At 42.8% G+C, this 23,932-nt stretch overlaps 1 protein-coding gene across 2 annotated transcripts in view; it reads right to left on the bottom strand.

The window, feature by feature from the left end:
• The window catches only part of MACROD2 (mono-ADP ribosylhydrolase 2), a 2,731,696-nt gene that overhangs the window by 169,060 nt on the left and 2,538,704 nt on the right, over window positions 1-23,932 (bottom strand). For both annotated transcript variants that reach the window (XM_040429978.1, XM_040429979.1), the window contains one exon: window positions 17,452-17,526. In XM_040429978.1, the coding sequence (XP_040285912.1) occupies window positions 17,452-17,526 (75 nt within the window). The remainder of the gene's footprint in view (window positions 1-17,451; window positions 17,527-23,932) is intronic.

Below are 23,932 nucleotides of genomic sequence, written 5' to 3'. Positions count from 1 at the left end.
CCCTCCGCAGATGTCCATGCTCCTGCCTTGCTCCGAGCCTTCCACGCACGCTTCCCTCAGAAACCGTTTTGTGCTCCGCGGAGGAGGGGCCCTTGAGGGGGAGGTACTGTCATGGTCTTACCTGCTTGCTGCTCTCCTTCGTTTGACATGTGCTGGCGGCCATCTTGGGTCCTGGGTTTCTTGTAGCCTTCCACCCTGCGGCTCCTCCTTCCCCTGGGAGGAGCTGGATGCCTAGCTCATATATATAGGAGGTCTGTGGCTTCAGTTCCTTGCTTGGTCCTCTTGTGTTCACATGCTTCTAAGACTGCTGCTGCTTCTGGTTCCTGATCCTGGCTTCGTCTGACTACCCTGCTGGTTCCTGATCCTGGCTTCGTCTGACTACCCTGCTGGTTCCTGATCCTGGCTTCGTCTGACTACCCTGCTGGTTCCTGATCCTGGCTTCGTCTGACTACCCTTCTGGTTCCTGACCTCTGGCTTCGCAAAGACTCTGCTCGGTTTCACCATCCGTTTGGACTTTTGCTTTACAGCTTTATTTTCAATAAAGCCTTCTTATTTTCATTTATCTCTTGTTGTACGTCTGGTTCATGGTTCCGTGACACCTATATATTCGAATAGGGCTGCACTTGCTCATGTAAAGTTTCACTTTTGTTTCTTTCTGAAAGTTTTCATAAAAAGTTGAAAACAATACTAACTGTGAGAAATAAGCAGACATACCTACGAAGTTTTATGGATGTACAGGATTGGCTTTAACCCCTTACAGGTACGCCCTATTTCCCGAATACTTAAGGACTCAGGGCGTACCGGTACGTCCTAAGTTTAAATTGCGATTGCGGCGCCGCGGGGGTTAATCGGAACAGGATGCCAGCTGAAATCATTCAGCCGGCATTCTGTCACAACGCCAGGGGGGTCATTTGACCCCCCCGTATCGGCGATCGCAGAAAACCGCAGGTCAATTCAGACCTGCGGTTTGCTGCGTTTCCGGTCCATTCCGGTCTCCGGTGACCCGATGAACCAGAAAAAGACTGCGATCGGTGGCGTGATTATACACCACCAATCACAGTCCGAAGATTTGAAGAGGCGGTGCTGGCCCTGGTGCTGAATGCTGCTGTCCAGGGTGCTGATTGGTGCAGGGGAGAGAGGCGCGAGATTCAAACTTCCTGCGCTCCTCTCTCCCCTCCTCTTCCTGTTCTGCACGAGCACCCTGCAGCACCATCCAGCAACAGCTCCTGAGTCCCCCCTAATCGGCATCCATCACCCTCCTGCACCCATCGCCCTCCAGGTAGGTTAGGGTCAGTGAGGGAGAGGCACCGTTAGGCAGGGATAGAAGGGAAAAGTTAGTTAGGAAAAAAAATAAAAAAACACTTTTATTCTAAACTTTTTTTTGTTTCAGCTTTCAGACCCTAGACCCCCCTGCCACTTGCCCCCCCACCACCAGCCCGAGATTCCGGATTTTGTTGGCAATCCAGGAATCCAGATTCCCACAGTGGGGTTGTAATGACCGGCGTCACGCAAAGGGAGGGAAATGGGAAGGCCCTGTCCAAGGGAAAGGGAAAGGTGGTGACCCCTGACTCACCTTGCGGCTGGCACCTGACTGCCCTGACGTCCCTAGACGGGTTCCTCACCCGTACGCCGATCACGTGCCTAAACCCTGGCTTTCCCTAGGATGAACCCTGAGTAGTGAACGGGGAGGTGGGATCACTAGTCTGCACCACTGACACTAAGAGGAAAACACCAAGGAGAGGACAAACAATACAGACGAACATATAATCCCAGGTGGGCGACAACAACAGACCACCAAGGCCCAACAGGGATCCGGAGGGTAATGTTCTGGAACAACAACCAGGGAACACAACAACACAGCTCCAGTGGGTCAGTATAGAAGTCCAGGCAGGGAGCTCTATATCTGGCAACCAGAGAAGTGGGAGATGGGAATATAACGAGGTTGGGATTGCTGGACAAGAAACAGATGAGGAGGAGAAGCTACGGATCCCTGAGTGAGCCAAAAAGGGTTGCAAGGTAAACCCAGAAAGCTACCATTACGAAACAGCACTGTCTTTGTACATCGAGCGCGCACCCACCCGCTGCGACTTCCTGACCCCAGGTATAACGGAGTCAGGCGTGACTCTTGACACCCTCGTGACAGAGGTTTACTGAAATTTACTTTTTTTGTTTTTTTTTCAGTAGCCTATTTGTGAATCTGATGGTGGAGCAGACGAACCTGTACGCCCAACAGTTCGTTGCTCAGCACCCGGGCTCATTTTTGGCTAGACCCGGTGGCTGGACGCCGGTCAGTGCAGCCGAGATGAGGACATTTTGGGGCCTCGTGCTGCATATGGGTCTAGTGCAAAAACCCAGTGTCAGGCAATACTGGAGTGGGGACGTCCTCTACCAGACCCCACTCTACAGTATGGCCATGACACGTCCCCGGTTTGAGGCCATCCGGAAATGTCTGCATTATTCCGATAATGCAGCATGTTCTCCCTGAGGTGATCCTGCCCATGACCGTCTGTATAAGATACGGCCGGTCATCGATCACTTCGGTTCCAAATTTGAGCAGGCCTACGTACCTGGAAGGGAGGTCGCGGTTGATGAATCTCTCGTTGCGTTCAAGGGGAGACTCCGTTTCCGCCAATACATTCCCACTAAGCAGGCGAGGTATGGCGTGAAGCTATACAAAATTTGTGAGAGTACCTCAGGGTACACTTACAAATTTTGTGTGTACGAGAAGCGAGATTCCCGTATTCAACCCCCAGAATGTCCCCCCACTCTGGGTGTTAGTGGGAAACTCGTGTGGGACCCTATGTACCCACTGATAGATGAGGGTTACCACCTTTACGTGGATAACTTTTATACTAGCATTCCCTTGTTCAGGTCCCTTGCCGCCAGATCCACGTTCGCTTGTAAGACCGTGCAGAAAAATCCACGCGGCCTCCCTGCCTACCCCCTCCAGGTACCTATCCCCAGGGGTGAGACCCGTGCCCTTACCAGTGGAAACCTGTTGCTGGTCAGGTATAAGGACAAGAGTGATGTCCTTATGCTGTCCACAATCCACGGTAACAGCACCACCCCCGTCTCTGTGCGAGGTAGCGCGGCAACGGTCCTCAAGCCCGATTGTATCGTCGACTACAATCGGTATATGGGAGGAGTTGATCTCTCTGATCAAGTCCTCAAGCCATATAATGCCATGCGCAAAACCCGGGCATGGTACAAAAAAGTTGCGGTCTACTTGGTGCAGGTTGCCATGTACAACTCTTTTGTACTATCCCGAAGCGCTGGCAGCACAGGGACATTCCTCCAATTCTATGAGGCAGTCCTCAAGGACCTGATCTTTTCGAACCAGGAAAGAGCAGGCCGGAGTACCTCGGGAACTGGAGGCGCCCGGATCGTCCCTGGCCAACATTTTCCAGGTGTGGTCCCCCATACTGGAAAGAAGGGACAAACCCAAAAAAAGTGCAGAGTGTGTCGCAGGAGGGGGATACGGAAGGACACCACCACTCAGTGCGAAACGTGCCCCGATCATCCGGGCCTCTGCGTTATCGATTGCTTCAGGGAGTATCACACTTCCATGGAGTACTAAATTTTTATAATCCCCAACAGTTCCCTAGAGAACATAAAAAACTATGGCTCTCAGACTTGAGACACGGAAACAATTTTTTTTTCCCTAAAAAATATTAGTTTTAGTGCAGGCGTCCTCAAACTGCGGCCCTCCAGTAAAACTATAACTCCCAGCATGCCCAGACAACCTACAGCCAACAGCAGGGCATGGTGGGAATTGTAGTTTTACAACATCTGGAGGGCCGCAGTTTTAGGATGCCTGCTTAGTGTCTCCAAAGTCTGAGAGCCATACATATTGGGCATCGCCGCGTACGTAAAAATCTTCTCTATAAAAGTAACATGTAACCCAACCCCCCCGGATGAACAGCGTTAAAAAAAAAAAAAACGTGTAAAAAAAGACATTTTTTGTCACCTAACATCACAAAAAGTGTAATAGCGAGCGATCAAAATGTCATATGCACCCCAATTAGTGCCAATAAAACTGCCATCTCATCCCGCAAAAAATGAGCCCCTACATTAGATAGTCGCCCAACAAAAAAAAAAAACTGTAGCTCCCAGGCTATGGAGATACAAAAATATTTTTTTGGGTTCCTAAAATGATAATATAGTGTAAAATCTAAATACATTTTAAAATGTAGACATATTAGGTATCGCCGGGTCCGTAAGAATCTGCCCTATAAAAATAACATTTGACCAAACCCCTCTCATGAACAGCGTTAAAAATATAAAATATAATATAAAAACGGTGCCAAAAAAGCAATTTTTTGGCAAAATTTCCATTTGAATCCTTTTTTTCCGGTAATAAAGCAAGGGTTAACAGCCAAACAAAACTAAATATTTATGGCCCTGATTCTGTAGTTTGCAGAAACACCCCATATGTGGTCGTAAATGGCTATACAGGGAGTGCAGAATTATTAGGCAAGTTGTATTTTTGAGGATTAATTTTATTATTGAACAACAACCATGTTCTCAATGAACCCAAAAAACTCATTAATATCAAAGCTGAATATTTTTGGAAGTAGTTTTTAGTTTGTTTTTAGTTTTAGCTATTTTAGGGGGATATCTGTGTGTGCAGGTGACTATTACTGTGCATAATTATTAGGCAACTTAACGAAAAACAAATATATACCCATTTCAATTATTTATTTTTACCAGTGAAACCAATATAACATCTCAACATTCACAAATATACATTTCTGACATTCAAAAACAAAACAAAAACAAATCAGTGACCAATATAGCCACCTTTCTTTGCAAGGACACTCAAAAGCCTGCCATCCATGGATTCTGTCAGTGTTTTGATCTGTTCACCATAAACATTGCGTGCAGCAGCAACCACAGCCTCCCAGACACTGTTCAGAGAGGTGTACTGTTTTCCCTCCTTGTAAATCTCACATTTGATGATGGACCACAGGTTCTCAATGGGGTTCAGATCAGGTGAACAAGGAGGCCATGTCATTAGATTTTCTTCTTTTATACCCTTTCTTGCCAGCCACGCTGTGGAGTACTTGGACGCGTGTGATGAAGCATTGTCCTGCATGAAAATCATGTTTTTCTTGAAGGATGCAGACTTCTTCCTGTACCACTGCTTGAAGAAGGTGTCTTCCAGAAACTGGCAGTAGGAATGGGAGTTGAGCTTGACTCCATCCTCAACCCGAAAAGGCCCCACAAGCTCATCTTTGATGATACCAGCCCAAACCAGTACTCCACCTCCACCTTGCTGGCGTCTGAGTCGGACTGGAGCTCTCTGCCCTTTACCAATCCAGCCACGGGCCCATCCATCTGGCCCATCAAGACTCACTCTCATTTCATCAGTCCATAAAACCTTAGAAAAATCAGTCTTGAGATATTTCTTGGCCCAGTCTTGACGTTTCAGCTTGTGTGTCTTGTTCAGTGGTGGTCGTCTTTCAGCCTTTCTTACCTTGGCCATGTCTCTGAGTATTGCACACCTTGTGCTTTTGGGCACTCCAGTGATGTTGCAGCTCTGAAATATGGCCAAACTGGTGGCAAGTGGCATCTTGGCAGCTGCACACTTGACTTTTCTCAGTTCATGGGCAGTTATTTTGCGCCTTGGTTTTTCCACACGCTTCTTGCGACCCTGTTGACTATTTTGAATGAAACGCTTGATTGTTCGATGATCACGCTTCAGAAGCTTTGCAATTTTAAGAGTGCTGCATCTCTCTGCAAGATATCTCACTATTTTTGACTTTTCTGAGCCTGTCAAGTCCTTCTTTTGACCCATTTAGCCAAAGGAAAGGAAGTTGCCTAATAATTATGCACACCTGATATAGGGTGTTGATGTCATTAGACCACACCCCTTCTCATTAAAGAGATGCACATCACCTAATATGCTTAATTGGTAGTAGGCTTTCGAGCCTATACAGCTTGGAGTAAGACAAACATGCATAAAGAGGATGATGTGGTCAAAATACTCATTTGCCTAATAATTCTGCACGCAGGGTATAGCCACACGGCAGGGCATAGAACGAAGGGAACTCCATATGGTTTCTGGAAGGCAGATTTTGATGGACTGTTTTTTTTTACACCATGTCCCATTAGAAGCCCCCCTGATGTAGTCTAGACTAGAAACTCCAAAAAAGTGACCCCATCTAAGAAACTACACCCCTCAAGGTATTCAAAAGTTACTTTACAAACTTTGTTAACCCTTTAGGTGTTCCACAAAACTAAATAGCGAATGTAGAAACAATTTTAGAATTTAAATTTTTTGTTACCTTGCCTCAAAAAAGTGTAATATAGAGCAACCAAAAATCATATTTACCCCTAAAATAGTCCCAAAACAACAACCACCTTATCCCGTAGTTTCCTAGATGGGGTCACTTTTATGGAGTTTCTACTCTAGGGGTGCATCAGGGGGCTTGAAAGGGTACATGGTGTAAATAAACCAGTCCAGCAAAATCTGCCTTCCAAAAACCATATGGCGTTCCCCTTCTTTTATGTCCTGCCGTTTAGCCAAATAGTAGTTTACGACCACATATGGGGTGTTTCTGAAAACTACAGAATCAGGGCAACCCATATTGAGTTTTATTTGTCTGTTAACCCATTTTTTCCAGTAATAAAGTAAGGGTTAAAATGGAAAATTTTCCAAAAAATTGAAATTTCGAAATTGTTTCTCCATCTGCCATTAACTCTTGTGGAACACCTAAAGGGTTAACAAAGTTTGTAAACCCAGTTTTGAATACCTTGAGGGGTGTACTTTCTTAGATGGAGTCACTTTTTTGGAATTTCTATTCTAGGGCTGCAACAGGCGGCTTGAAATGGGACATGGTATAAACAAAACCAGTCCTGCAAAATCTGCCTTCCAAAACCCATATGGCGTTCCCCTCCTTCTATGTCCTCCCGTTTGGCCAAACAGTAGTTTACGACCACATATGGGGTGTTTTTGCAAACTACAGAATCAGGGCAACCCATATTGAGTTTTGTTTGGCAGTTAACCCTTACTTTATTACTGGAAAAAATGGGTTAAAATGGAAAATTTTCCAAAAAATTGAAATTTCAAAATTGTTTCTCCATCTGCCATTAACTCTTGTGGACACCTAAAGGATTAACAAAGTTTGTAAACCCAGTTTTGAATACCTTGAGGGGTGTACATTCTTAGATGGAGTCACTTTTTTGGAATTTCTATTCTAGGGGTGCAACGGGGGGCTTCAAATGGGACATAGTATAAACAAAACCAGTCCTGCAAATCTGCCTTCCAAAACCCATATGGCGTTCCCATCCTTCTATGTCCTCCCGTTTGGCCAAACAGTAGTTTACGACCACATATGGGGTGTTTTTGCAAACTACAGAATCAGGGCAACCCATATTGAGTTTTGTTTGGCAGTTAACCCTTACATTATTACTGGAAAAAATGGGTTAAAATGGAAAGTTTTCAAAAAAATAGAAATTTCAAAATTGTTTCTCCATCTGCCATTAACTCTTGTGGAACACCTAAAGGGTTAACAAAGTTTGTAAACCCAGTTTTGAATACCTTGAGGAGTGTACTTTCTTAGATAGATTCACTTTTTTGGAATCTCTATTCTAGGGGTGCAACAGGGGGATTCAATTGGGACACGGTATAAACAAAACCAGTCCTGCAAAATCTGCCTTCCAAAACCCATATGTCCTCCCGTTTGGTCAAACAGTAGTTTACGACCACATATGGGGTGTTTCTGCAAACTACAGAATCAGGGCAACCCATTTTGAGTTTTGTTTGGCAGTTGACCCTTGTTTTTTTCAAGGAAAAAATGTATTATATTGGAAAATTTTCCAAAACATCTAAATTCTTACATTTTATGTCCATTTGCCATGAAGTCTTGTGGAAGATCTAAAGGGTTAACAAAGTTTGTAAAATCAGTTTCGAATACCTTGAGGGGTGTAGTTTCTTAGATGGGGTCACTTTTATGGAGTTTCTACTCTAGGGGTGCATCAGGGGGCTTCAAATGGGACATGGTGTCAAAAAAACAGTCCAGCAAAATCAGCCCTCCAAAAACCAAACGGCGCACCTTTCACTCTACGCTCTAATGTGTGCCTGTACAGTAGTTTACGGCCACATATGGGGTGTTTCTGTAAACGGCAGAGTCAGGGCAATAAAGATACAGTCTTGTTTAGCTGTTAACCCTTGCTTTGTTAGTGGAAAAAATGGGTTAAAATGGAAAATTAGGCAAAAAAATGAAATTCTCAAATTTCATCCCCATTTGCCAATAACTCTTGTGCAATACCTAAAGGGTAAACGAAGCTTGTAAAATCAGTTTTGAATACCTTGAGGGGTGTAGTTTATAGAATGGGGTCATTTTTGGGCGGTTTTTATTATGTAAGCCTCGCAAAGTGACTTCAGACCTGTAGTGGTCCCTAAAAATTTGGTTTTTGTAAATTTCTGAAAAATTTCAAGATTTGCTTCTAAACTTCTAAGCCTTGTAACATCCCCAAAAAATAAAATATCAATCCCAAAATGCTACAAACATTAAGTAGACATATGGGGAATGTAAAGTCATCCAAATTTTTGGGGGTATTACTATGTATTACAGAAGTAGAGAAACTGAAACTTTGAAATTTGCAAATTTTTAAAAATTTTTGGTAAATATGGTATTTTTTTATGCAAAAAAATTAACTTTTTTGACCCAATTTTAGCAGTGTCATGAAGTACAATATGTGATGAAAAAACAATCTCAGAACGGCCTGGATAAGTCAAAGCGTTTTAAAGTTATCAGCACTTAAAGTGACACTGGTCAGATTTGCAAAAAATGGCCAAGTCCTTAAGGTGAAATAGGGCTGAGTCCTTAAGGGGTTAAGGTGAAATAGGGCTGAGTCCTTAAGGGGTTAAAGGGGTTTTCCAGGCTTTTACTATTGATGATCTATATTCAGGATAGGTCATCAATATCAGAATCGGCAGGGGTCGAACAGCCAGAACCCATGCCGATCAGCTGTATGAGGAGACGGCGTGCCCAGTGCGCACGTGCCATCTCCCTTCTCTCTTCCTGTCTGCTGCTGCTGTCTATGGTCTTTGCCATAGACAGCTGCAGCAGACAGGAAGATAAGATGCTTATAAGACGGAGGCACTTTTTAGCAAGATTTTTTTGAGAGATACGGTAAGTACAATGCAATATTTTAAAAATGTCCCCAAAGGTGTCCATAGCCTATAAGCAACAGGTTACTGCAGCACAGTTCCTATTCACTTTAATGGGAGGAGCACTGCTGTAACCAACTCTGTCCACTACTGTAGTTCAAGTGCCAACTTCCGGTGTTGGAGCTACTACAGAAGAGCTGACCGGAGGGCTGTCAATCAGATGCTGATGGCCTATTCTGATTGCCCCTTGTCAGTACCGGGCAAAATTCCTGGTCGACCAAGTGAAATGACATTGCACGAATGGGCTAAATGACTCAATAAACACAACGTTTAAAATAAACTGCTGACTGATGTTCTGCTGAAACCAAGCTTCTTGTTCAATGTTGCTAAGTAAAAGCATAAAGTACTTGAACGTCTCATTCTGATGAGTGCTTATTGATTGTTTGGAAAAGCTTGATCTTATACAGAATTCCAGATGGATTGCTGGAAGGAACCTACTCCGAATTACTGAGAAACATTGGAGGCATGGATTCTGGAGCAGTCCTCGGAGCCATGTAAGGTACTTGTGGTGTGCGTGACTTGTGACTTCTCACACTCTAGAAAAATCCAATATTTTAATGTACCATAGTATGCCTAGTTTACGTAAGAGCTCTGTACATTGATGTTTCTAAAGCAATGAATAGCTTACTTGGGATATAAAATATCTTGTTTCTCATGTCCCCTATGAAAAATCATATTGTCTAGGTGGTTATAATGAATAAATCATTCAGCACCATCATCCGCTGGTAAAAGTCCATATTTAATTCCAAACATAAAAGTACAGAAAACTCGAGCCACCACAGGGAGACGCATGGTCAAATCGCGTACGACGCCATATGATTTATTCATTTTTAGCTGTCCAGGAGTTCAGTGCACGCGACAGGCTGAAGGCAACATTTATTCTGCAGTGTCTAGGTGGTTAGCATATGTGACAGTCATCATGCTCTTCAATGGTCCCAGGGCTCTTTGTCCATGCAAGGTATGAGATGTGATCACATCCAAGGAACTCCCTGTAATACAATGCAAGGGCAGTCTGCCTTTGTATGCCTTGACTAGCATTGATTATGGTATAAAAATGGTAAACTGGCAACTGGTAAGTGGATCAACACCACTAGAGCAAGTGTAGTTGTGGCCATTGTGGCCCACACATGAGGCAGGGTCAATTTGCATGACATGTCATCATGATGTGGTACTGCCTGCAGCGTATGAGCTAAATAATTATCAGTTGTGAAGTAGTTAAAGGCTATGTACACCTTTGGGGGCAATTGTTTTTTCACTATTGCATTAAACTCAATTTGAGCAAAAAAATAAAAAATCTAAATGGTCTTTATTAAAAACATGGCATCCTTTTTTCTGTACAGAGCTGACATGCTCTAGTAGCACCCTTTGGATTTTCTGTCTTTTCCGTCAGAGCAGGAGCAGACAGACTCCTTATCTCTGCTCTCTGACCTCCCAAATAATCATTATAGCTCAGTACTTATCTTACTGATAAGAATGTGGCTTAAATAAGTGTTTATGACCTCTCAGTAATTTAGAGATAAGGTTTATTAGATGACCTGCACAAAGTGAAAGTACTAGTCACTCAGCTACAAAAACAGTTAACCCTTTGTGACAGAGCGGCTCAATATTTTAAATAAAGGTCAATTGAAAAAATGATTTTAAGACAAAAATGAGTAAAATGGAATCATAAAAAAATTGCCTCTGAAGGTGTACATAGCCTTTAAGGGGGATTTCTAAGATTTGATCCCACTTTAGAATACAACATTGGACCCACATCAAAGGCGTTTGAGACAAATAATGTTTTGTACAGCAGTCCATTACATCCAGTCTGAATACAGATATGAGTCTGTATTATCTTCCACAAGAACAAAGGAACCAGTATGCTTCATCTGACATGCCTGGTTGACATCTGTCATGGAGGGACTATTGAGCTGTCCCCATACGCATTATGGGAACAGCATTATGATCTAATGTGTATGGCCAGATTAACACGAAGGCAGCAGTAATAAAAATACATCTACAGAGTCCAGGAAAACTTCCATAAAACTAAATAACTTCATTAAGATACAAATAACATGAGATATACATTTCTATAAAGCTGAATAAGGATCCTTGAAAGTCACAGTAATGCCGCAGTTACGGTTTCATTATGCAGATTAGAGATTTAGCCAAATGTTTAGCTTTGATGAATGGGGTTATTAACACTTCCTTGTTATCAAGAAACAACTAATAAACTAAACTGTGGAGTCATTAATAGAATAACATCTAAAATGAATTACAATGGAGAAAATACAGCTTTTTGTTTCTTATTTCCAATCTTTACAGCACCAGACTAGAGCGAAACTATGTTCTCTGGCAAAGTCTAGAAAAAACACATTCTTCTCCATTCTCAATCTCTACTTGCTAAACATGTAAACGTAGATGAAGTGGAGGCTCACTCTGTATGGTAAACCTGGTGTATCTCTGGACACATTTGTCTAACTTTACACCACCTATTGGCTGACTTATTTGGTGCCAACAATTTTGGCACACATTATCATCTAAAGTTATGTCCCCTTTCCCAATAAGCCATGTCTTTTTTCTGTCAGACCACTCTCCTTTCTTGGGAGCGCTACCTAAAATACATAATCAGTTTGGAACAAAGTAAATGTTTAAATTGGAACACAAAACCATCTATTCATTAGAGATTGGCATGAGTATTATAATATTCTCGATAGACTGGTGAAACCATATTAGGCATGTCTCTCTTAAGAATGTAGGGGGGTGGCAGCACCTACTCTACAAAGTAATGTGGCTGTGTTTGGTACACTTAACTAAAAATGTTCTTTAAGCTTCCTTCTATTAAGGGCCCTACTAGATGGAGTTATTATTGTTGGAATTTATAACTGTTCAAATGTGAGAAATTATCGTCACACGTAACAGCATGCATATATTGAACGACAGGTGATAAATTGTTTATCTTCCATGGACTGGACAAATCTGCCTGACTGAAAGATTATTGCTAGTGGCCTCCACCTCCCCCCGTCTAATCAGAAATCTGGGTGATTAGAAGTGCTCCAGGAGGGAACGAGCAATGTTGAATTTTTCATAAATTCAATAAAGAAAGCTATTGTGCACAGGGGTCATACTTATACTGTATAACATACACGGATCAATTTTAGTGATTAGCAGCAGGGGCAATATTTGAATTTGCAATATTTTGCGAATATCTTTTAGAATATTCGTCATATATTCAGGAATTCGCGAATTCGAGATTATATTCTTGATTGCTAAAATCGGCAATGTATTACTCGCATAATGCGCCCTAAATACCGTTGTGGGGTAGACAACTTTTCTATTGGTTGCTAAGGATGTTGCTAAGCTGTGACAAAGCCTTTGGCCTACAACCTAGAAGAAGGGAGGGATGATCACCTGATGTGTACTGTGTTAAAAAAACTAAATAGAGAAAAAACTAATATTCGTCATTATGAATATATAGCACTCTATTCTAAATATTCGCAAATTCTCGAAGTGCCGATATTCGCGATAAAAATTAGCTTTTCGAATATTTGCGCTCAACACTAGTCAATTTATCTTCTTTTACATGTTATATTGAAAATTCTATCTCATGGAAACATATTTTAGAACACGAGGAGCTGAGCAGACAGATATGTTGCCTTACAGGAAAGGATTCAGTATTACTATCAGTGATGAGTGAATTTCTTGAAATTTGGTTCAGATTTTATTCGGCCAAATTAGTCAGGCGATTCAATTTAGGTCTAAAAATTTTTTTACTAAAGGCAAAAGTCCTCCAATTGCCCTGAAAAGTTATGGATGACATTCTGGGGTCTCTTAGGACTTTATGCAACTTATTTCAAGTTCTTCAATGCCAAGCAAGCATTAGTAATCTTAAAGTGACATTGATATAGATGGCTATGGCTAAACACATGACTGCCGGTGGTAAAGTGTACTGTAAGTATTTTTTTGTTTAAAAAAATGATCCACTAAATTTTCTCAGCAAATATTTGCCAATGTGTATACACACACACACTGCCTGGAGCCATGTGAGCCTTCTTCTTGATCTGATTGATCTTATGATCTGAAAAATAGCTAACTCCATTTTGAAAAATTGTTAGATTTAGATTGGTTTATAATCAATTCACTGATCTCTGCTTGCAAATGTATTGTTTTAAATCCTGTTAAATCTGGTTCGGATCTGAGTTTATTGAATGATCTAACTCAGTGGTCAATGACGGCCATCCTTTTGTGAATGTTCAGACACACAAAACGGCATATCACTAAGTAGTACCAATAACCAGTCTAATAAGCCCAGTGTAAATGTCCAATCCAGTGTAAATCCAATACATTACAAATTATACTGAATCTCTTCCTCGTGCTCTATAACCCACTACTTGCCAATTGGACAGCAAATTCAACATGAAAGGATCACTTTAAATAACATTTAAGGGGGTTTTCCAGGATTTTAATATTGATGATCTATCCTAAGGAAAGGTCATCAATATCAGATCAGCGGGGTCCAACACCCGGCACCCCCGCCTATCAGCTGGTTGAAGAGTTGTTTACCTGCTCGGTGTTGACATCAAAGTAGTGAGCAGTGTAATTACAAGCTCATTCACTTCTATGGGATGGCTCGTTCCTAAATACTTGAATGGGATGGCTTGTAATTACACTGCTCACTGCTGCATTGTCAACGGTGAGCAGGTAAACAATGAAGGGAAGGCTGCGCCCACACGAAGCAAGACCTTCGCTTCAACCATCTGATCAGCCCGGGTGCCAGGTGTCTGATCCTTGCTAATCTGATATTGATGACCTATCTTAAGGATAGGTCATCAGTATTAAAATCCTGGAAAACCCCTTTAAGAATACAGTGGCTTCATCAGCAGCCATAAGCAATTATATTCTGCGGTGAGAAAGTTAAAAGGGTTGTCCACTTTTTATCTAAATTTACAAAAAGGCCCCAGTTTTTCCCAAGCTTTGACAATGAAGGCATCCAGTTTCCCATAATCGCCGATGTAAAGAGAGGCAATACAACGTAGCAATACCAGTTGACTGGGAGGTACCATGTTAGATAATATTCACAACGGTTTGTTTCTTCCATGATGCTCATAAGACACAAGATGGCTGTGGTCATGTGACTTGTTGGTTCCTTGGTGCCATCCACTTTGGCGCAGATGCTGAACAGTAACTCAATGCATTCAGGGTATACTCAGGCTACAGAATCCGCTTCCTATTCATTTCTATGGGACTTCTCAAAATAGCCCAAAGTGCGGCTCGGCTAGTTTCTGCACTCCTATAGAAATTAATGGAGGACAGCTGTGCGTGGGTGGCCCACTCTACTTCACTTTGCAGGGTTCGTTCTAGAGATAGGTGTGGGTTCCAGAGGTGGGACTTGCACTAATCAGACATTGGTGGCATATTCTAACAATATGCCACCAATGTAAGAGATGGGCCAACCCCTTTAAGCATTAACCTATATGTCCACCAGTACAGCTCCCTCATGGGAGGTCATCTAGCTTTCCCAGAATATTTTATGGAAAGTCTTCCAAGTTGTACAGCAAAATTTACTGTTCTGAGTAATAAGTGAAACTCAACTCTTTACGGGGTCATGCCGCTTTATAAATTTAACTTTTATATCTTAGGGGAAATCTCGTGAATACCAAGTTTTTTGTTGTATGTGATTCTTAACATTTAATAGACAATTTCATTGAGATTGCCAAAGATGTAACATATCCATCAGGTCATCCGAAAACAGCTATCAATTTGTGACATCTGGAATCAATCTGCTAATGCCGCAATCAACAAATTGGCAGTCGTACACAAGTCTGTCTTTTACAGTAAGAATGCTTAGCTGCGGCCTTGCTTGCATTATACGGAGGACTGGGATTAATACTCACACATTATGTAGCTGGATTAATATTACAGACTTTTTTTTTACAAAAGCTTGTCGCTTCCTACAAAAGCTTGTTGTTATGCGAGTTAATAGTCGCAAATTTGTCATAGAAACTGTAAATCTTCAACTATCATTTTCCACAGGTTTTAAACACCAATTCTCCTTATACATTTATACATGGACGCGCTCAACATCCTTTTTCATGGACCCAAAAATCAATGTAATTATTCCTTACTCACATCGATGAATACAGACTACATTACTTCACTACAGTAATTTCTTGGACAAAATTAATTCTCACTGGTTTATTTAAAAAATACACGGAGAATGGAGTCTGACCTAACTAGGTGTAGGAGACACTCCAACAAGATATTACATCTAATAAACGTTTGTTTTGTTTTTTTGTAGTGTCCTCACATTCAGCTCTTATTTTTATGGCACTATTTTAGTGGTCTTTATGACATTTACATTTTTTCTGGTATTTTCCTTATACAGAAGGGGATGGGGAAAAAAAAGGCATTGCTATATCATGCTGTGTTTTTCAAAAAAATCCATAGACTCAAAAAATGTTAACCTTAATCTCACTAGCAAAAAATGCTTGTGTGTACTGTGTTTCATAATTCTCATAAACTTTCATCTAATAACTGGAGCTGGTGTTTATACAGCAAAAATGTACCAAAAAATGCATTAAAACTGCAGCCTCAACTGTATGTATTTATTTTTATTTTTTTTGCCTTACACTTTTTCTTTCTCTAAAGGACAATTTCACACCAGCATATTCAGTGTGAGAAATATTCTGTGTGTCAGAGTTATTTCCTGTCCTAAATTCTGTTCCTTTGATATGGACCCATGGCATTATCATGATTTATAATGCTGTGTGTTCCCACCTGACCTTAACTGTAATGAATTATACTGACAGCATTATGTGACTAGGAATCATAACAGTAGAGGTCGGGTAGGAACACACAGCATTATAAATCATTATGATGCTATGGATCCATGTCATAGAAACAGCATTCAGGATGGGAAATTCCTCTGATTCACGCAGCCTATTTCTTGCGCTGAATACGCTGGTGTGAAATTAGCCATAGAGAAGGTTATGGAAAAACCTCCCTGACCTCAGCCTAAAGGGTGGAAGAAAGCTACTGCAGTTTGTTGAGCAGAGGGTTGGCTATGGCTGTTTCATATGTTATACGAACAACTTTGACTTGCCATGAGCATCAAGAAAAGATCCGGTTGAGGACAAAGTAGCTCCTACGTTGGTGAACTTGACCATTTATTGCATGCTTGCCTAGGGCATGGAGCCTCTCCATGGTAATACTAGTTGACTGGGAGGTACCATTTTAGATAATCTCTCTTTCTCTTAGGGCTCATGCACACGAACATCTGTTCCATTTTTTTGCGGACCATATGTGGAACCATTTATTTCAATGGATCAGAAAAAAAAAATAACGGAAGTTACTCTGTGTGCATTTCATTTCCGTATGTCCGCATATCCATTCCGCAAAAAAATAGAACATGTCCTATTATTGTCCGCATAATGGACAAGGATAGCACTGTTCTATTAGAGTCCAGCAGTTCCATTCCGCAAAATACAGAATGCACACGGACATCATTTGTGTGTTTTGTGAACTACAAAATACATATGGTCGTGTACATGAGCCCTCCACTTGAGGTACGACCACATGGTGCAGTCATGATCCGTTCAGGTCGTGGCCAGCTGCGGTCAAGACCTTGTTGTGTGGTCGTACTCTCTTATAATAAGCTACTGCCTAAAGCAAAAAAAAATTACGTTTTAATCAACATGATAAAAAGATCTTGCAGATGGTGATCCAATGCAGAACTATGGGTAGATTTTTAGGTGTTTGATTTGGCAAACACTCCAACTAGAATTGAATTTTAACTTTTTGGTTGGAGATTCACTTTGAAATGCCATAAGAACAGAATAACACAACCTCCATCAGCTGCCATACATATAGACATATCCTTCCCTATTAGCAATGCATCTAAAATAATAAAACTCTGTATACCTCCGTATGAAATCAGAGGCATGATACTGCAGATATGCAGTATACTATTGTATTGGTGCCATATTACAGCTCTATGCAACCTGGAAGCTTCCCAAGACTCATAAAGCAGACGTGAAGTGTTTCACTATTACAAACCGTATTTGTGACTTTTTTAACAATATTCCGCCAGTCTATGGGACCTATCTGCCAGAAAGCGTCCCAGAATGTTTCCAAAAACTTTGACAAACTATGATATTTTTTGTCATTTTGCAATCTGCAGTCAGCAGCTCTGCAGAGATTGGAATCGCCAACGTCTATATAATAATATAAATCAACCCTATGAAAACTTGTAAAACGGTATATTTTCTATTGACAGAATACACAAATCTACTGACCTGACTCTACATTGCGGCCGGTGATTTCTGCTTTAAATTCTTGCGCATTATCTGTCTCTGCACAAGATTCATCATCTAAAAATTAAACAAAAATAATAGATGTTTAAGTCATAAATATCTAATTTAATTCAAGTACAGCCAATCAATCCAGTATCACTTGCAGGGTAGATCAATATTTATAGCCATGCTACTGAAGTTACCACCAATTCTTCAATACCTAGAATAGAATTCAATATCATTTCCATTCTTTGTACTGAAAACATTTAATTTGGTCTCCACACCTATGGATATTCTACATATACTGTAATGCATGGAAATGGATCCTGAGATTATGGACTTAATTTTGCATAAAGAAGACTATTCTAAAAAACATCAATTGAAAGATGCTGCTGAACATAAAAATGTACCAAGTATAAACTTTGGTAAAATGTTTCATTTTGCAAAATGTGTATGTAGGTGTATGAGCCAGAACCATTAATGCATCCAGAAGGAGCAAGTATAAGTTCTTCCTTTATTGCATATGTCCCATTTCTTTTCAATCCACTTCCAGCTTTGGCTAAAAAAAATAAACCAAAAACTGCATGTATGATTCCAGCATTACACTACTAAGATCATATTCTTGATCTTTTTGAAATTAAAGGGATTTTTATAATAGGCTATCAATATCTGTTTCTTATCATATTAACCACCTCCCGTTACTGCCCTGTCATTGATCACCCCCCTGTCAGGCTCCATTCAGACGTCCATATGTTTTTTACGGATCCACTGATACATGGATCGGATCGAATCCGCAAAACACATACAGACGTCTGAATGGAGCCTTACAGGGGGGTGATCAATGATGAGGGTGATCACCCCATATAGACTCCCTGATCACCCCCCTGTCATTGATCACCCCCCTGTAAGGTACATTCAGACGTCCGTATGTTTTTTACGGATCCACGGATACATGGATCGGATCTGCAAAACACATACGGACATCTGAATGGAACCTTACAGGGGGGTGATCAATGACAGATCACCCCATATAGACTCCCTGATCACTCCCCTGTCATTGATCACCCCCCTGAAAGGCTCCATTCAGACATCCGTATGTTTTTTACGGATCCACGGATACATGGATTGGATCCGCAAAACTCATACAGACGTCTGACTAGAGCCTTACAGGGGGGTGATCACCCCATATAGACTCCCTGATCACCCCCCTGTCATTGATCACCCCCCTGTAAGGCTCCATTCAGATGTCCGTATGTGTTTTGGGGATCCGATCCATGTATCCGTGGATCCGTAAAAAACATACGGACATCTGAATGGAGCCTTACAGGGGGGGGTGATCAATGACAGGGGGGTGATCACCCCATATAGACTCCCTGATCACCCCCCTGTCATTGATCACCCTCCTGTCATTGATCACCCCCCTGTAAGGCTCCATTCAGATGTCCGTATGTGTTTTGCGGATCCGATCCATGTATCCGTGGATCCGTAAAAAACATACGGACGTCTGAATGGAGCCTTACAGGGGGGGTGATCAATGACAGGGGGGTGATCACCCCATATAGATTCCCTGATCACCCCCCTGTCATTGATCACCCCCCTGTAAGGCTCCATTCAGATGTCCGTATATGTTTTGCGGATCCGATCCATGTATCCGTGGATCCGTAAAAAACATACGGACGTCTGAATGGAGCCTTACAGGGGGTGATCAATGACAGGGGGGTGATCACCCCATATAGACTCCCCTGTCATTGATCACCCCCCCTGTAAGGCTTCATTCAGACATTTTTTTGGCCCAAGTTAGCGGAAATTTTATATATTTTTTTTTTCTTACAAAGTCTCATATTCCACTAACTTGTGTCAAAAAATAAAATCTCACATGATCTCACCATACCCCTCACGGAATCCAAATGCGTAAAATTTTTTAGACATTTATATTCCAGACTTCTCACGCTTTAGGGCCCCTAAAATGCCAGGGCAGTATAAATACCCCACATGTGACCCCATTTCGGAAAGTAGACACCCCAAGGTATTCGCTGAGGGGCATATTGAGTCCATGAAAGATTGACATTTTTGTCCCAAGTTAGCGGAAAGGGAGACTTTGTGAGAAAAAATAAATAAATAAATTTCCGCTAACTTGTGGCAAAAAAAAATAATTCTATGAACTCGCCATGCCCCTCATTGAATACCTTGGGGTGTCTTCTTTCCAAAATGGGGTCACATGTTGGGTATTTATACTGCCCTGGCATTTTAGGGGCCCTAAAGCGTGAGAAGAAGTCTGGGATCCAAATGTCTAAAAATGCCCTCCTAAAAGGAATGTGGGCCCCTTTGCGCATCTAGGCTGCAAAAAAGTGTCACACATCTGGTATCGCCGTACTCAGGAGAAGTTGGGGAATGTGTTTTGGGGTGTCATTTTACATATACCCATGCTGGGTGAGAGAAATATCTTGGTCAAATGCCAACTTTGTATAAAAAAATGGGAAAAGTTGTCTTTTGCCGAGATATTTATCTCACCCAGCATGGGTATATGTAAAATGACACCCCAAAACACATTGCCCAACTTCTCCTGAGTACGGCAATACCACATGTGTGACACTTTTTTGCAGCCTAGGTGGGCAAAGGGGCTCACATTCCAAAGAGCACCTTTCGGATTTCACCGGCCATTTTTTACAGATTTTGATTTCAAACTACTTTGCACGCATTTGGGCCCCTAAAATGCCAGGGCAGTATAACTAGCCCACAAGTGACCCCATTTTGGAAAGAAGACACCCCCAGGTATTTTGTGATGGCATAGTGAGTTCATGGAAGTTTTTATTTTTTGTCGCAAGTTAGTGGAATATGAAACTTTGTTTTAAAATAAAATATAAAATCATCATTTTCCGCTAACTTGTGACAAAAAAATAAAAACTTCTATGAACTCACTATGCCCATCAGCGAATACCTTAGGGTGTCTACTTTCCGAAATGGGGTCATTTGTGGGGTATTTGTACTGTCTGGCCATTGTAGAACCTCAGGAAACATGACAGGTGCTCAGAAAGTCAGACCTGCTTCAAAAAGCGGAAATTCACATTTTTGTACCATAGTGTGTAAACGCTATAACTTTTACCCAAACCATTTTTTTTTACCCAAACATTTTTTGTTTATCAAAGACATGTAGAACAATAAATTTAGAGAAAATTTATATATGGATGTCGTTTTTTTTTGCAAAATTTTACAACTGAAAGTGAAAAATTTCATTTTTTTGCAAAAAAATCTGTAAATTTCGATTAATAACAAAAAAAGTAAAAATGTCAGCAGCAATGAAATACCACCAAATGAAAGCTCTATTAGTGAGAAGAAAAGGAGGTAAAATTCATTTGGGTGGTAAGTTGCATGACCGAGCAATAAACAGCTAAATTTGTGGAGTGCCGATTTGTAAAAAAGGGCCTGGTCACTAGGGGGGTATAAACCAGTGGTCCTTAAGTGGTTAAAGGGGATGTGCAGCTGTTTACATATTTCAAAAGGCTCTCACTGGTATAAAAAGAAATTACCTTACTGATCTCTTACCACTCCCATTCCAATCTTCACAGTCTCCCTTCAGTCTCTGCTTCCTGGGCCCCCTGGACACACTGGAAATGACCCTGAGCCATTTGCCGGCTGAGGCAGGACAATACTTCAGGCAATGATTGGCTAAGAGAGCATTTCCTGTGTATTGAGAGGAAGTAGGAAGCATGAAGCTCAGAACAAGAGTAGTAAGGGATGAGTAAGGTGAGGCATTGACTTATTTTATTAGTTTACACCAACCTTCTTTTTTTAAATGTAAGTAGTCAGACAACCTAATGCTGGATTACTAATCACTGATTAGTTGTCTTTTCTAAATGGAACTCATTGCTATGGACTACTAGACTTCCTCCACATATTCACAACTCTAATTGTGTTTTATAAAACTCATGTTGTTCAAAGTGCCTTCTGCCATATAGGTTTCTCACACCTGTATCTGCAGCCCATGACCCACACACATCGCAAACTGGTTACTGCTATCTACTCACTCATTTATGATGGTATCTGTGAGGAATATGGATTAATATTTACACCCCCATGTGCTGACAGATAGCAGAGGGAGTGAACTCCACAGGAGGGCCCTGCTTCCCTGCTTCAAAGCCCCAGGCCTCTTGGCATACTCAGTGTACATGCAAAATTTGTTTCCACCCCCCCGCAGGGGGTCCAGGCTTCAAGGAGAAGGTCACACCTCACCTCCACCAGGTTGGAGCCAAAGGAATATTGCAGGAAAACCCCCAGCAGGGGGTATCTGCCTTTGCCCAGGATCAATGAGACCTCCCAGACATGTTGGCACCTACCGTTCATAAGGAATTATGAACCGCCTGGCCATCGCAGGCGCAAACCGGATACATATTTGTGTCCCGGTGGCCATGAGGTACGTTCCCATGGTCTTTGTTTATTGAGACTAGGTCAGGGTAGAGAGATATCCATATCTCCCCATAGAAACCACATAACGGTACCAGGTTTGGGCTCTACTTGTAGCTGAAACCCAGGCAGGTCCATTGGTCCCAGAACCATCTCCCTATGACCCTCTGGTCTGGAGCTATGAACCCTAAAGGGTTTTGTGGGTCATTTGCTGCCAGCCCAGAAGAGGGGGAGTGGACCCCTCCCTGAGGCCGGGAGGGGAGGGGCCGGCTACAGGTTAAAAGTCTGGTGCCAGCAAGTAGGCGCGTCTTTCTCTGAAGAGGGGTCACATCCTACACATGTGTTTAGAGGGACCCAGGAAATAGCTGAGTTCATGGCCCTTCATGTGGACTGCAGCAAAGAACATCTCCAAGGAACTTTCATCATACTTGGTAACTGACTTTTACCCTGCTTAACCCTGTTGTAACCATATAACCTGTAATCTGTAACCTCAGACCACTGTATATATTGTCTGTGTATATTGTGTATTATCTAGTGTGCCCATACGGCGATTAAATCTATAATTTAATCTTGTGCTATCTTGTATCTCGATCACGAATCCCCACGTCCGTGTTTTGGCCTAGTTATAAGCTACCGCGGGTTGGTTTCTGACCCTATATAATCCCGTTAGCGGACCGGGTTTATATCAAACTAGAACTGGTGGCAGATACCCAGGCTGAGGAGTCGCTGTTTCACTGTGGCAGTGACCAGGCTCTCTCAGCTTGTTGCCTCTCTGTGCCCGCGTGGACAGAAGGTGTGTGTAAGCTATACCAACCTGACCTTACGTGCTCCCCTGGAGGGCGTAACTTCCCGTTTTTGGTAAACCCTGTGATCATACCAGGTCTCGTGAGCTCGACGTGGTTGACGTCAGGGGGCACGAGGGGTGGTATTCATCACATATTGGTGGCAGCGGTGGGATCGAGATACTAGTGTGTGTGAGACCCATACTCCCAGACACTAAAGACGACCAGCAGTAGCTCTTGCTGCTGGAGTCTTAAGATCAGCTCAACACTAGACAGTCTGAGTGCAGATACAATAAGGTGTGTGGGCATCAGGTTGCAGTCGGTGTCAGTGACCATCCAGTGCAATGACGGCCAGTATGACGAGAAAAAGAGCTAAGGAGATGGCCGATGCTTTGAATGATGGCGGGGAGGATGCAGTCCAGATGGGGGGCGGAGAGGAGGTGGAAGGCGAGGGGGAGCACAACCAAAGCTCCCCAAGGAGCCAGTCGCCAGAGGTGAGGTCCGCGGCGGGCCTCAATCCACCTGCCCATCCCCCCAGCCAAGCTGGCTCAGCTGCTCTCCTACAAGCTGCCATGGACCGTCTCCAGGCTGGAGACCAGGCAGCCTCTGAGCTCCTCCTCGCGGCTGCAGAGCGTCGCGAGCAAGCAGAGGCTGCGGAGCGTCGCGAGCAAGCAGAGGCTGCAGAGCGTCGCAAGCAAGCAGAGGCTGCAGAGCGTCGCGAGCAGGCCGAGCGTGAGCACCAGCTACAGATGCTCCAGCTAAAGCTCCAATTCCAGCAGCCCTCCCCAGCCCAATGTGAGTCTCCAGAGGTCCGGATTCCGAAACTGCGGGCGGAGGACTTTCCCCTACTGGACAAAGATGGGGACCTGGACACTTTTTTGTTGGCATTTGAGACAGCCTGCCATCAATACCAGCTGCCAGAGGACCAGTGGGTCAGATTCCTCACGCCACGGCTCAGGGGAAAAGCCCTTGAAATCTTTGGGTACCTGCCCAGCGAGACCATCCTGAGCTATGAGGACATCAAACAGGCTCTTGTCCGGCAGTATAACTTAACTCCTGAGTCGTACCGGAAAAGGCTCAGGAATTTGCACCGGGGTTCTACTCAGAGCTGGGCCGATCACATGCGGGCCTTGCTGAGAGCGGTCGACCAATGGACCACCGGGTTGGAGCTCTCCACCGTCCAGCAGCTGAAAGAGCTCATCGCCACAGAACAGTTCTTGTGGAACTGCCCAGAGGATCTCCAGCAGTACCTCCGTGACCATAAGCCAAAGGGGGCCTCCGCAACAGCAGCCCTGGCCGAT

Source organism: Bufo bufo, chromosome 4 (genome assembly GCF_905171765.1).
Source record: "Bufo bufo chromosome 4, aBufBuf1.1, whole genome shotgun sequence".
Taxonomy (NCBI): domain Eukaryota; kingdom Metazoa; phylum Chordata; class Amphibia; order Anura; family Bufonidae; genus Bufo; species Bufo bufo.
The sequence above is the reverse complement of the archived record's forward strand: the minus strand, read 5'-3'. Positions and strand labels throughout refer to the sequence as shown.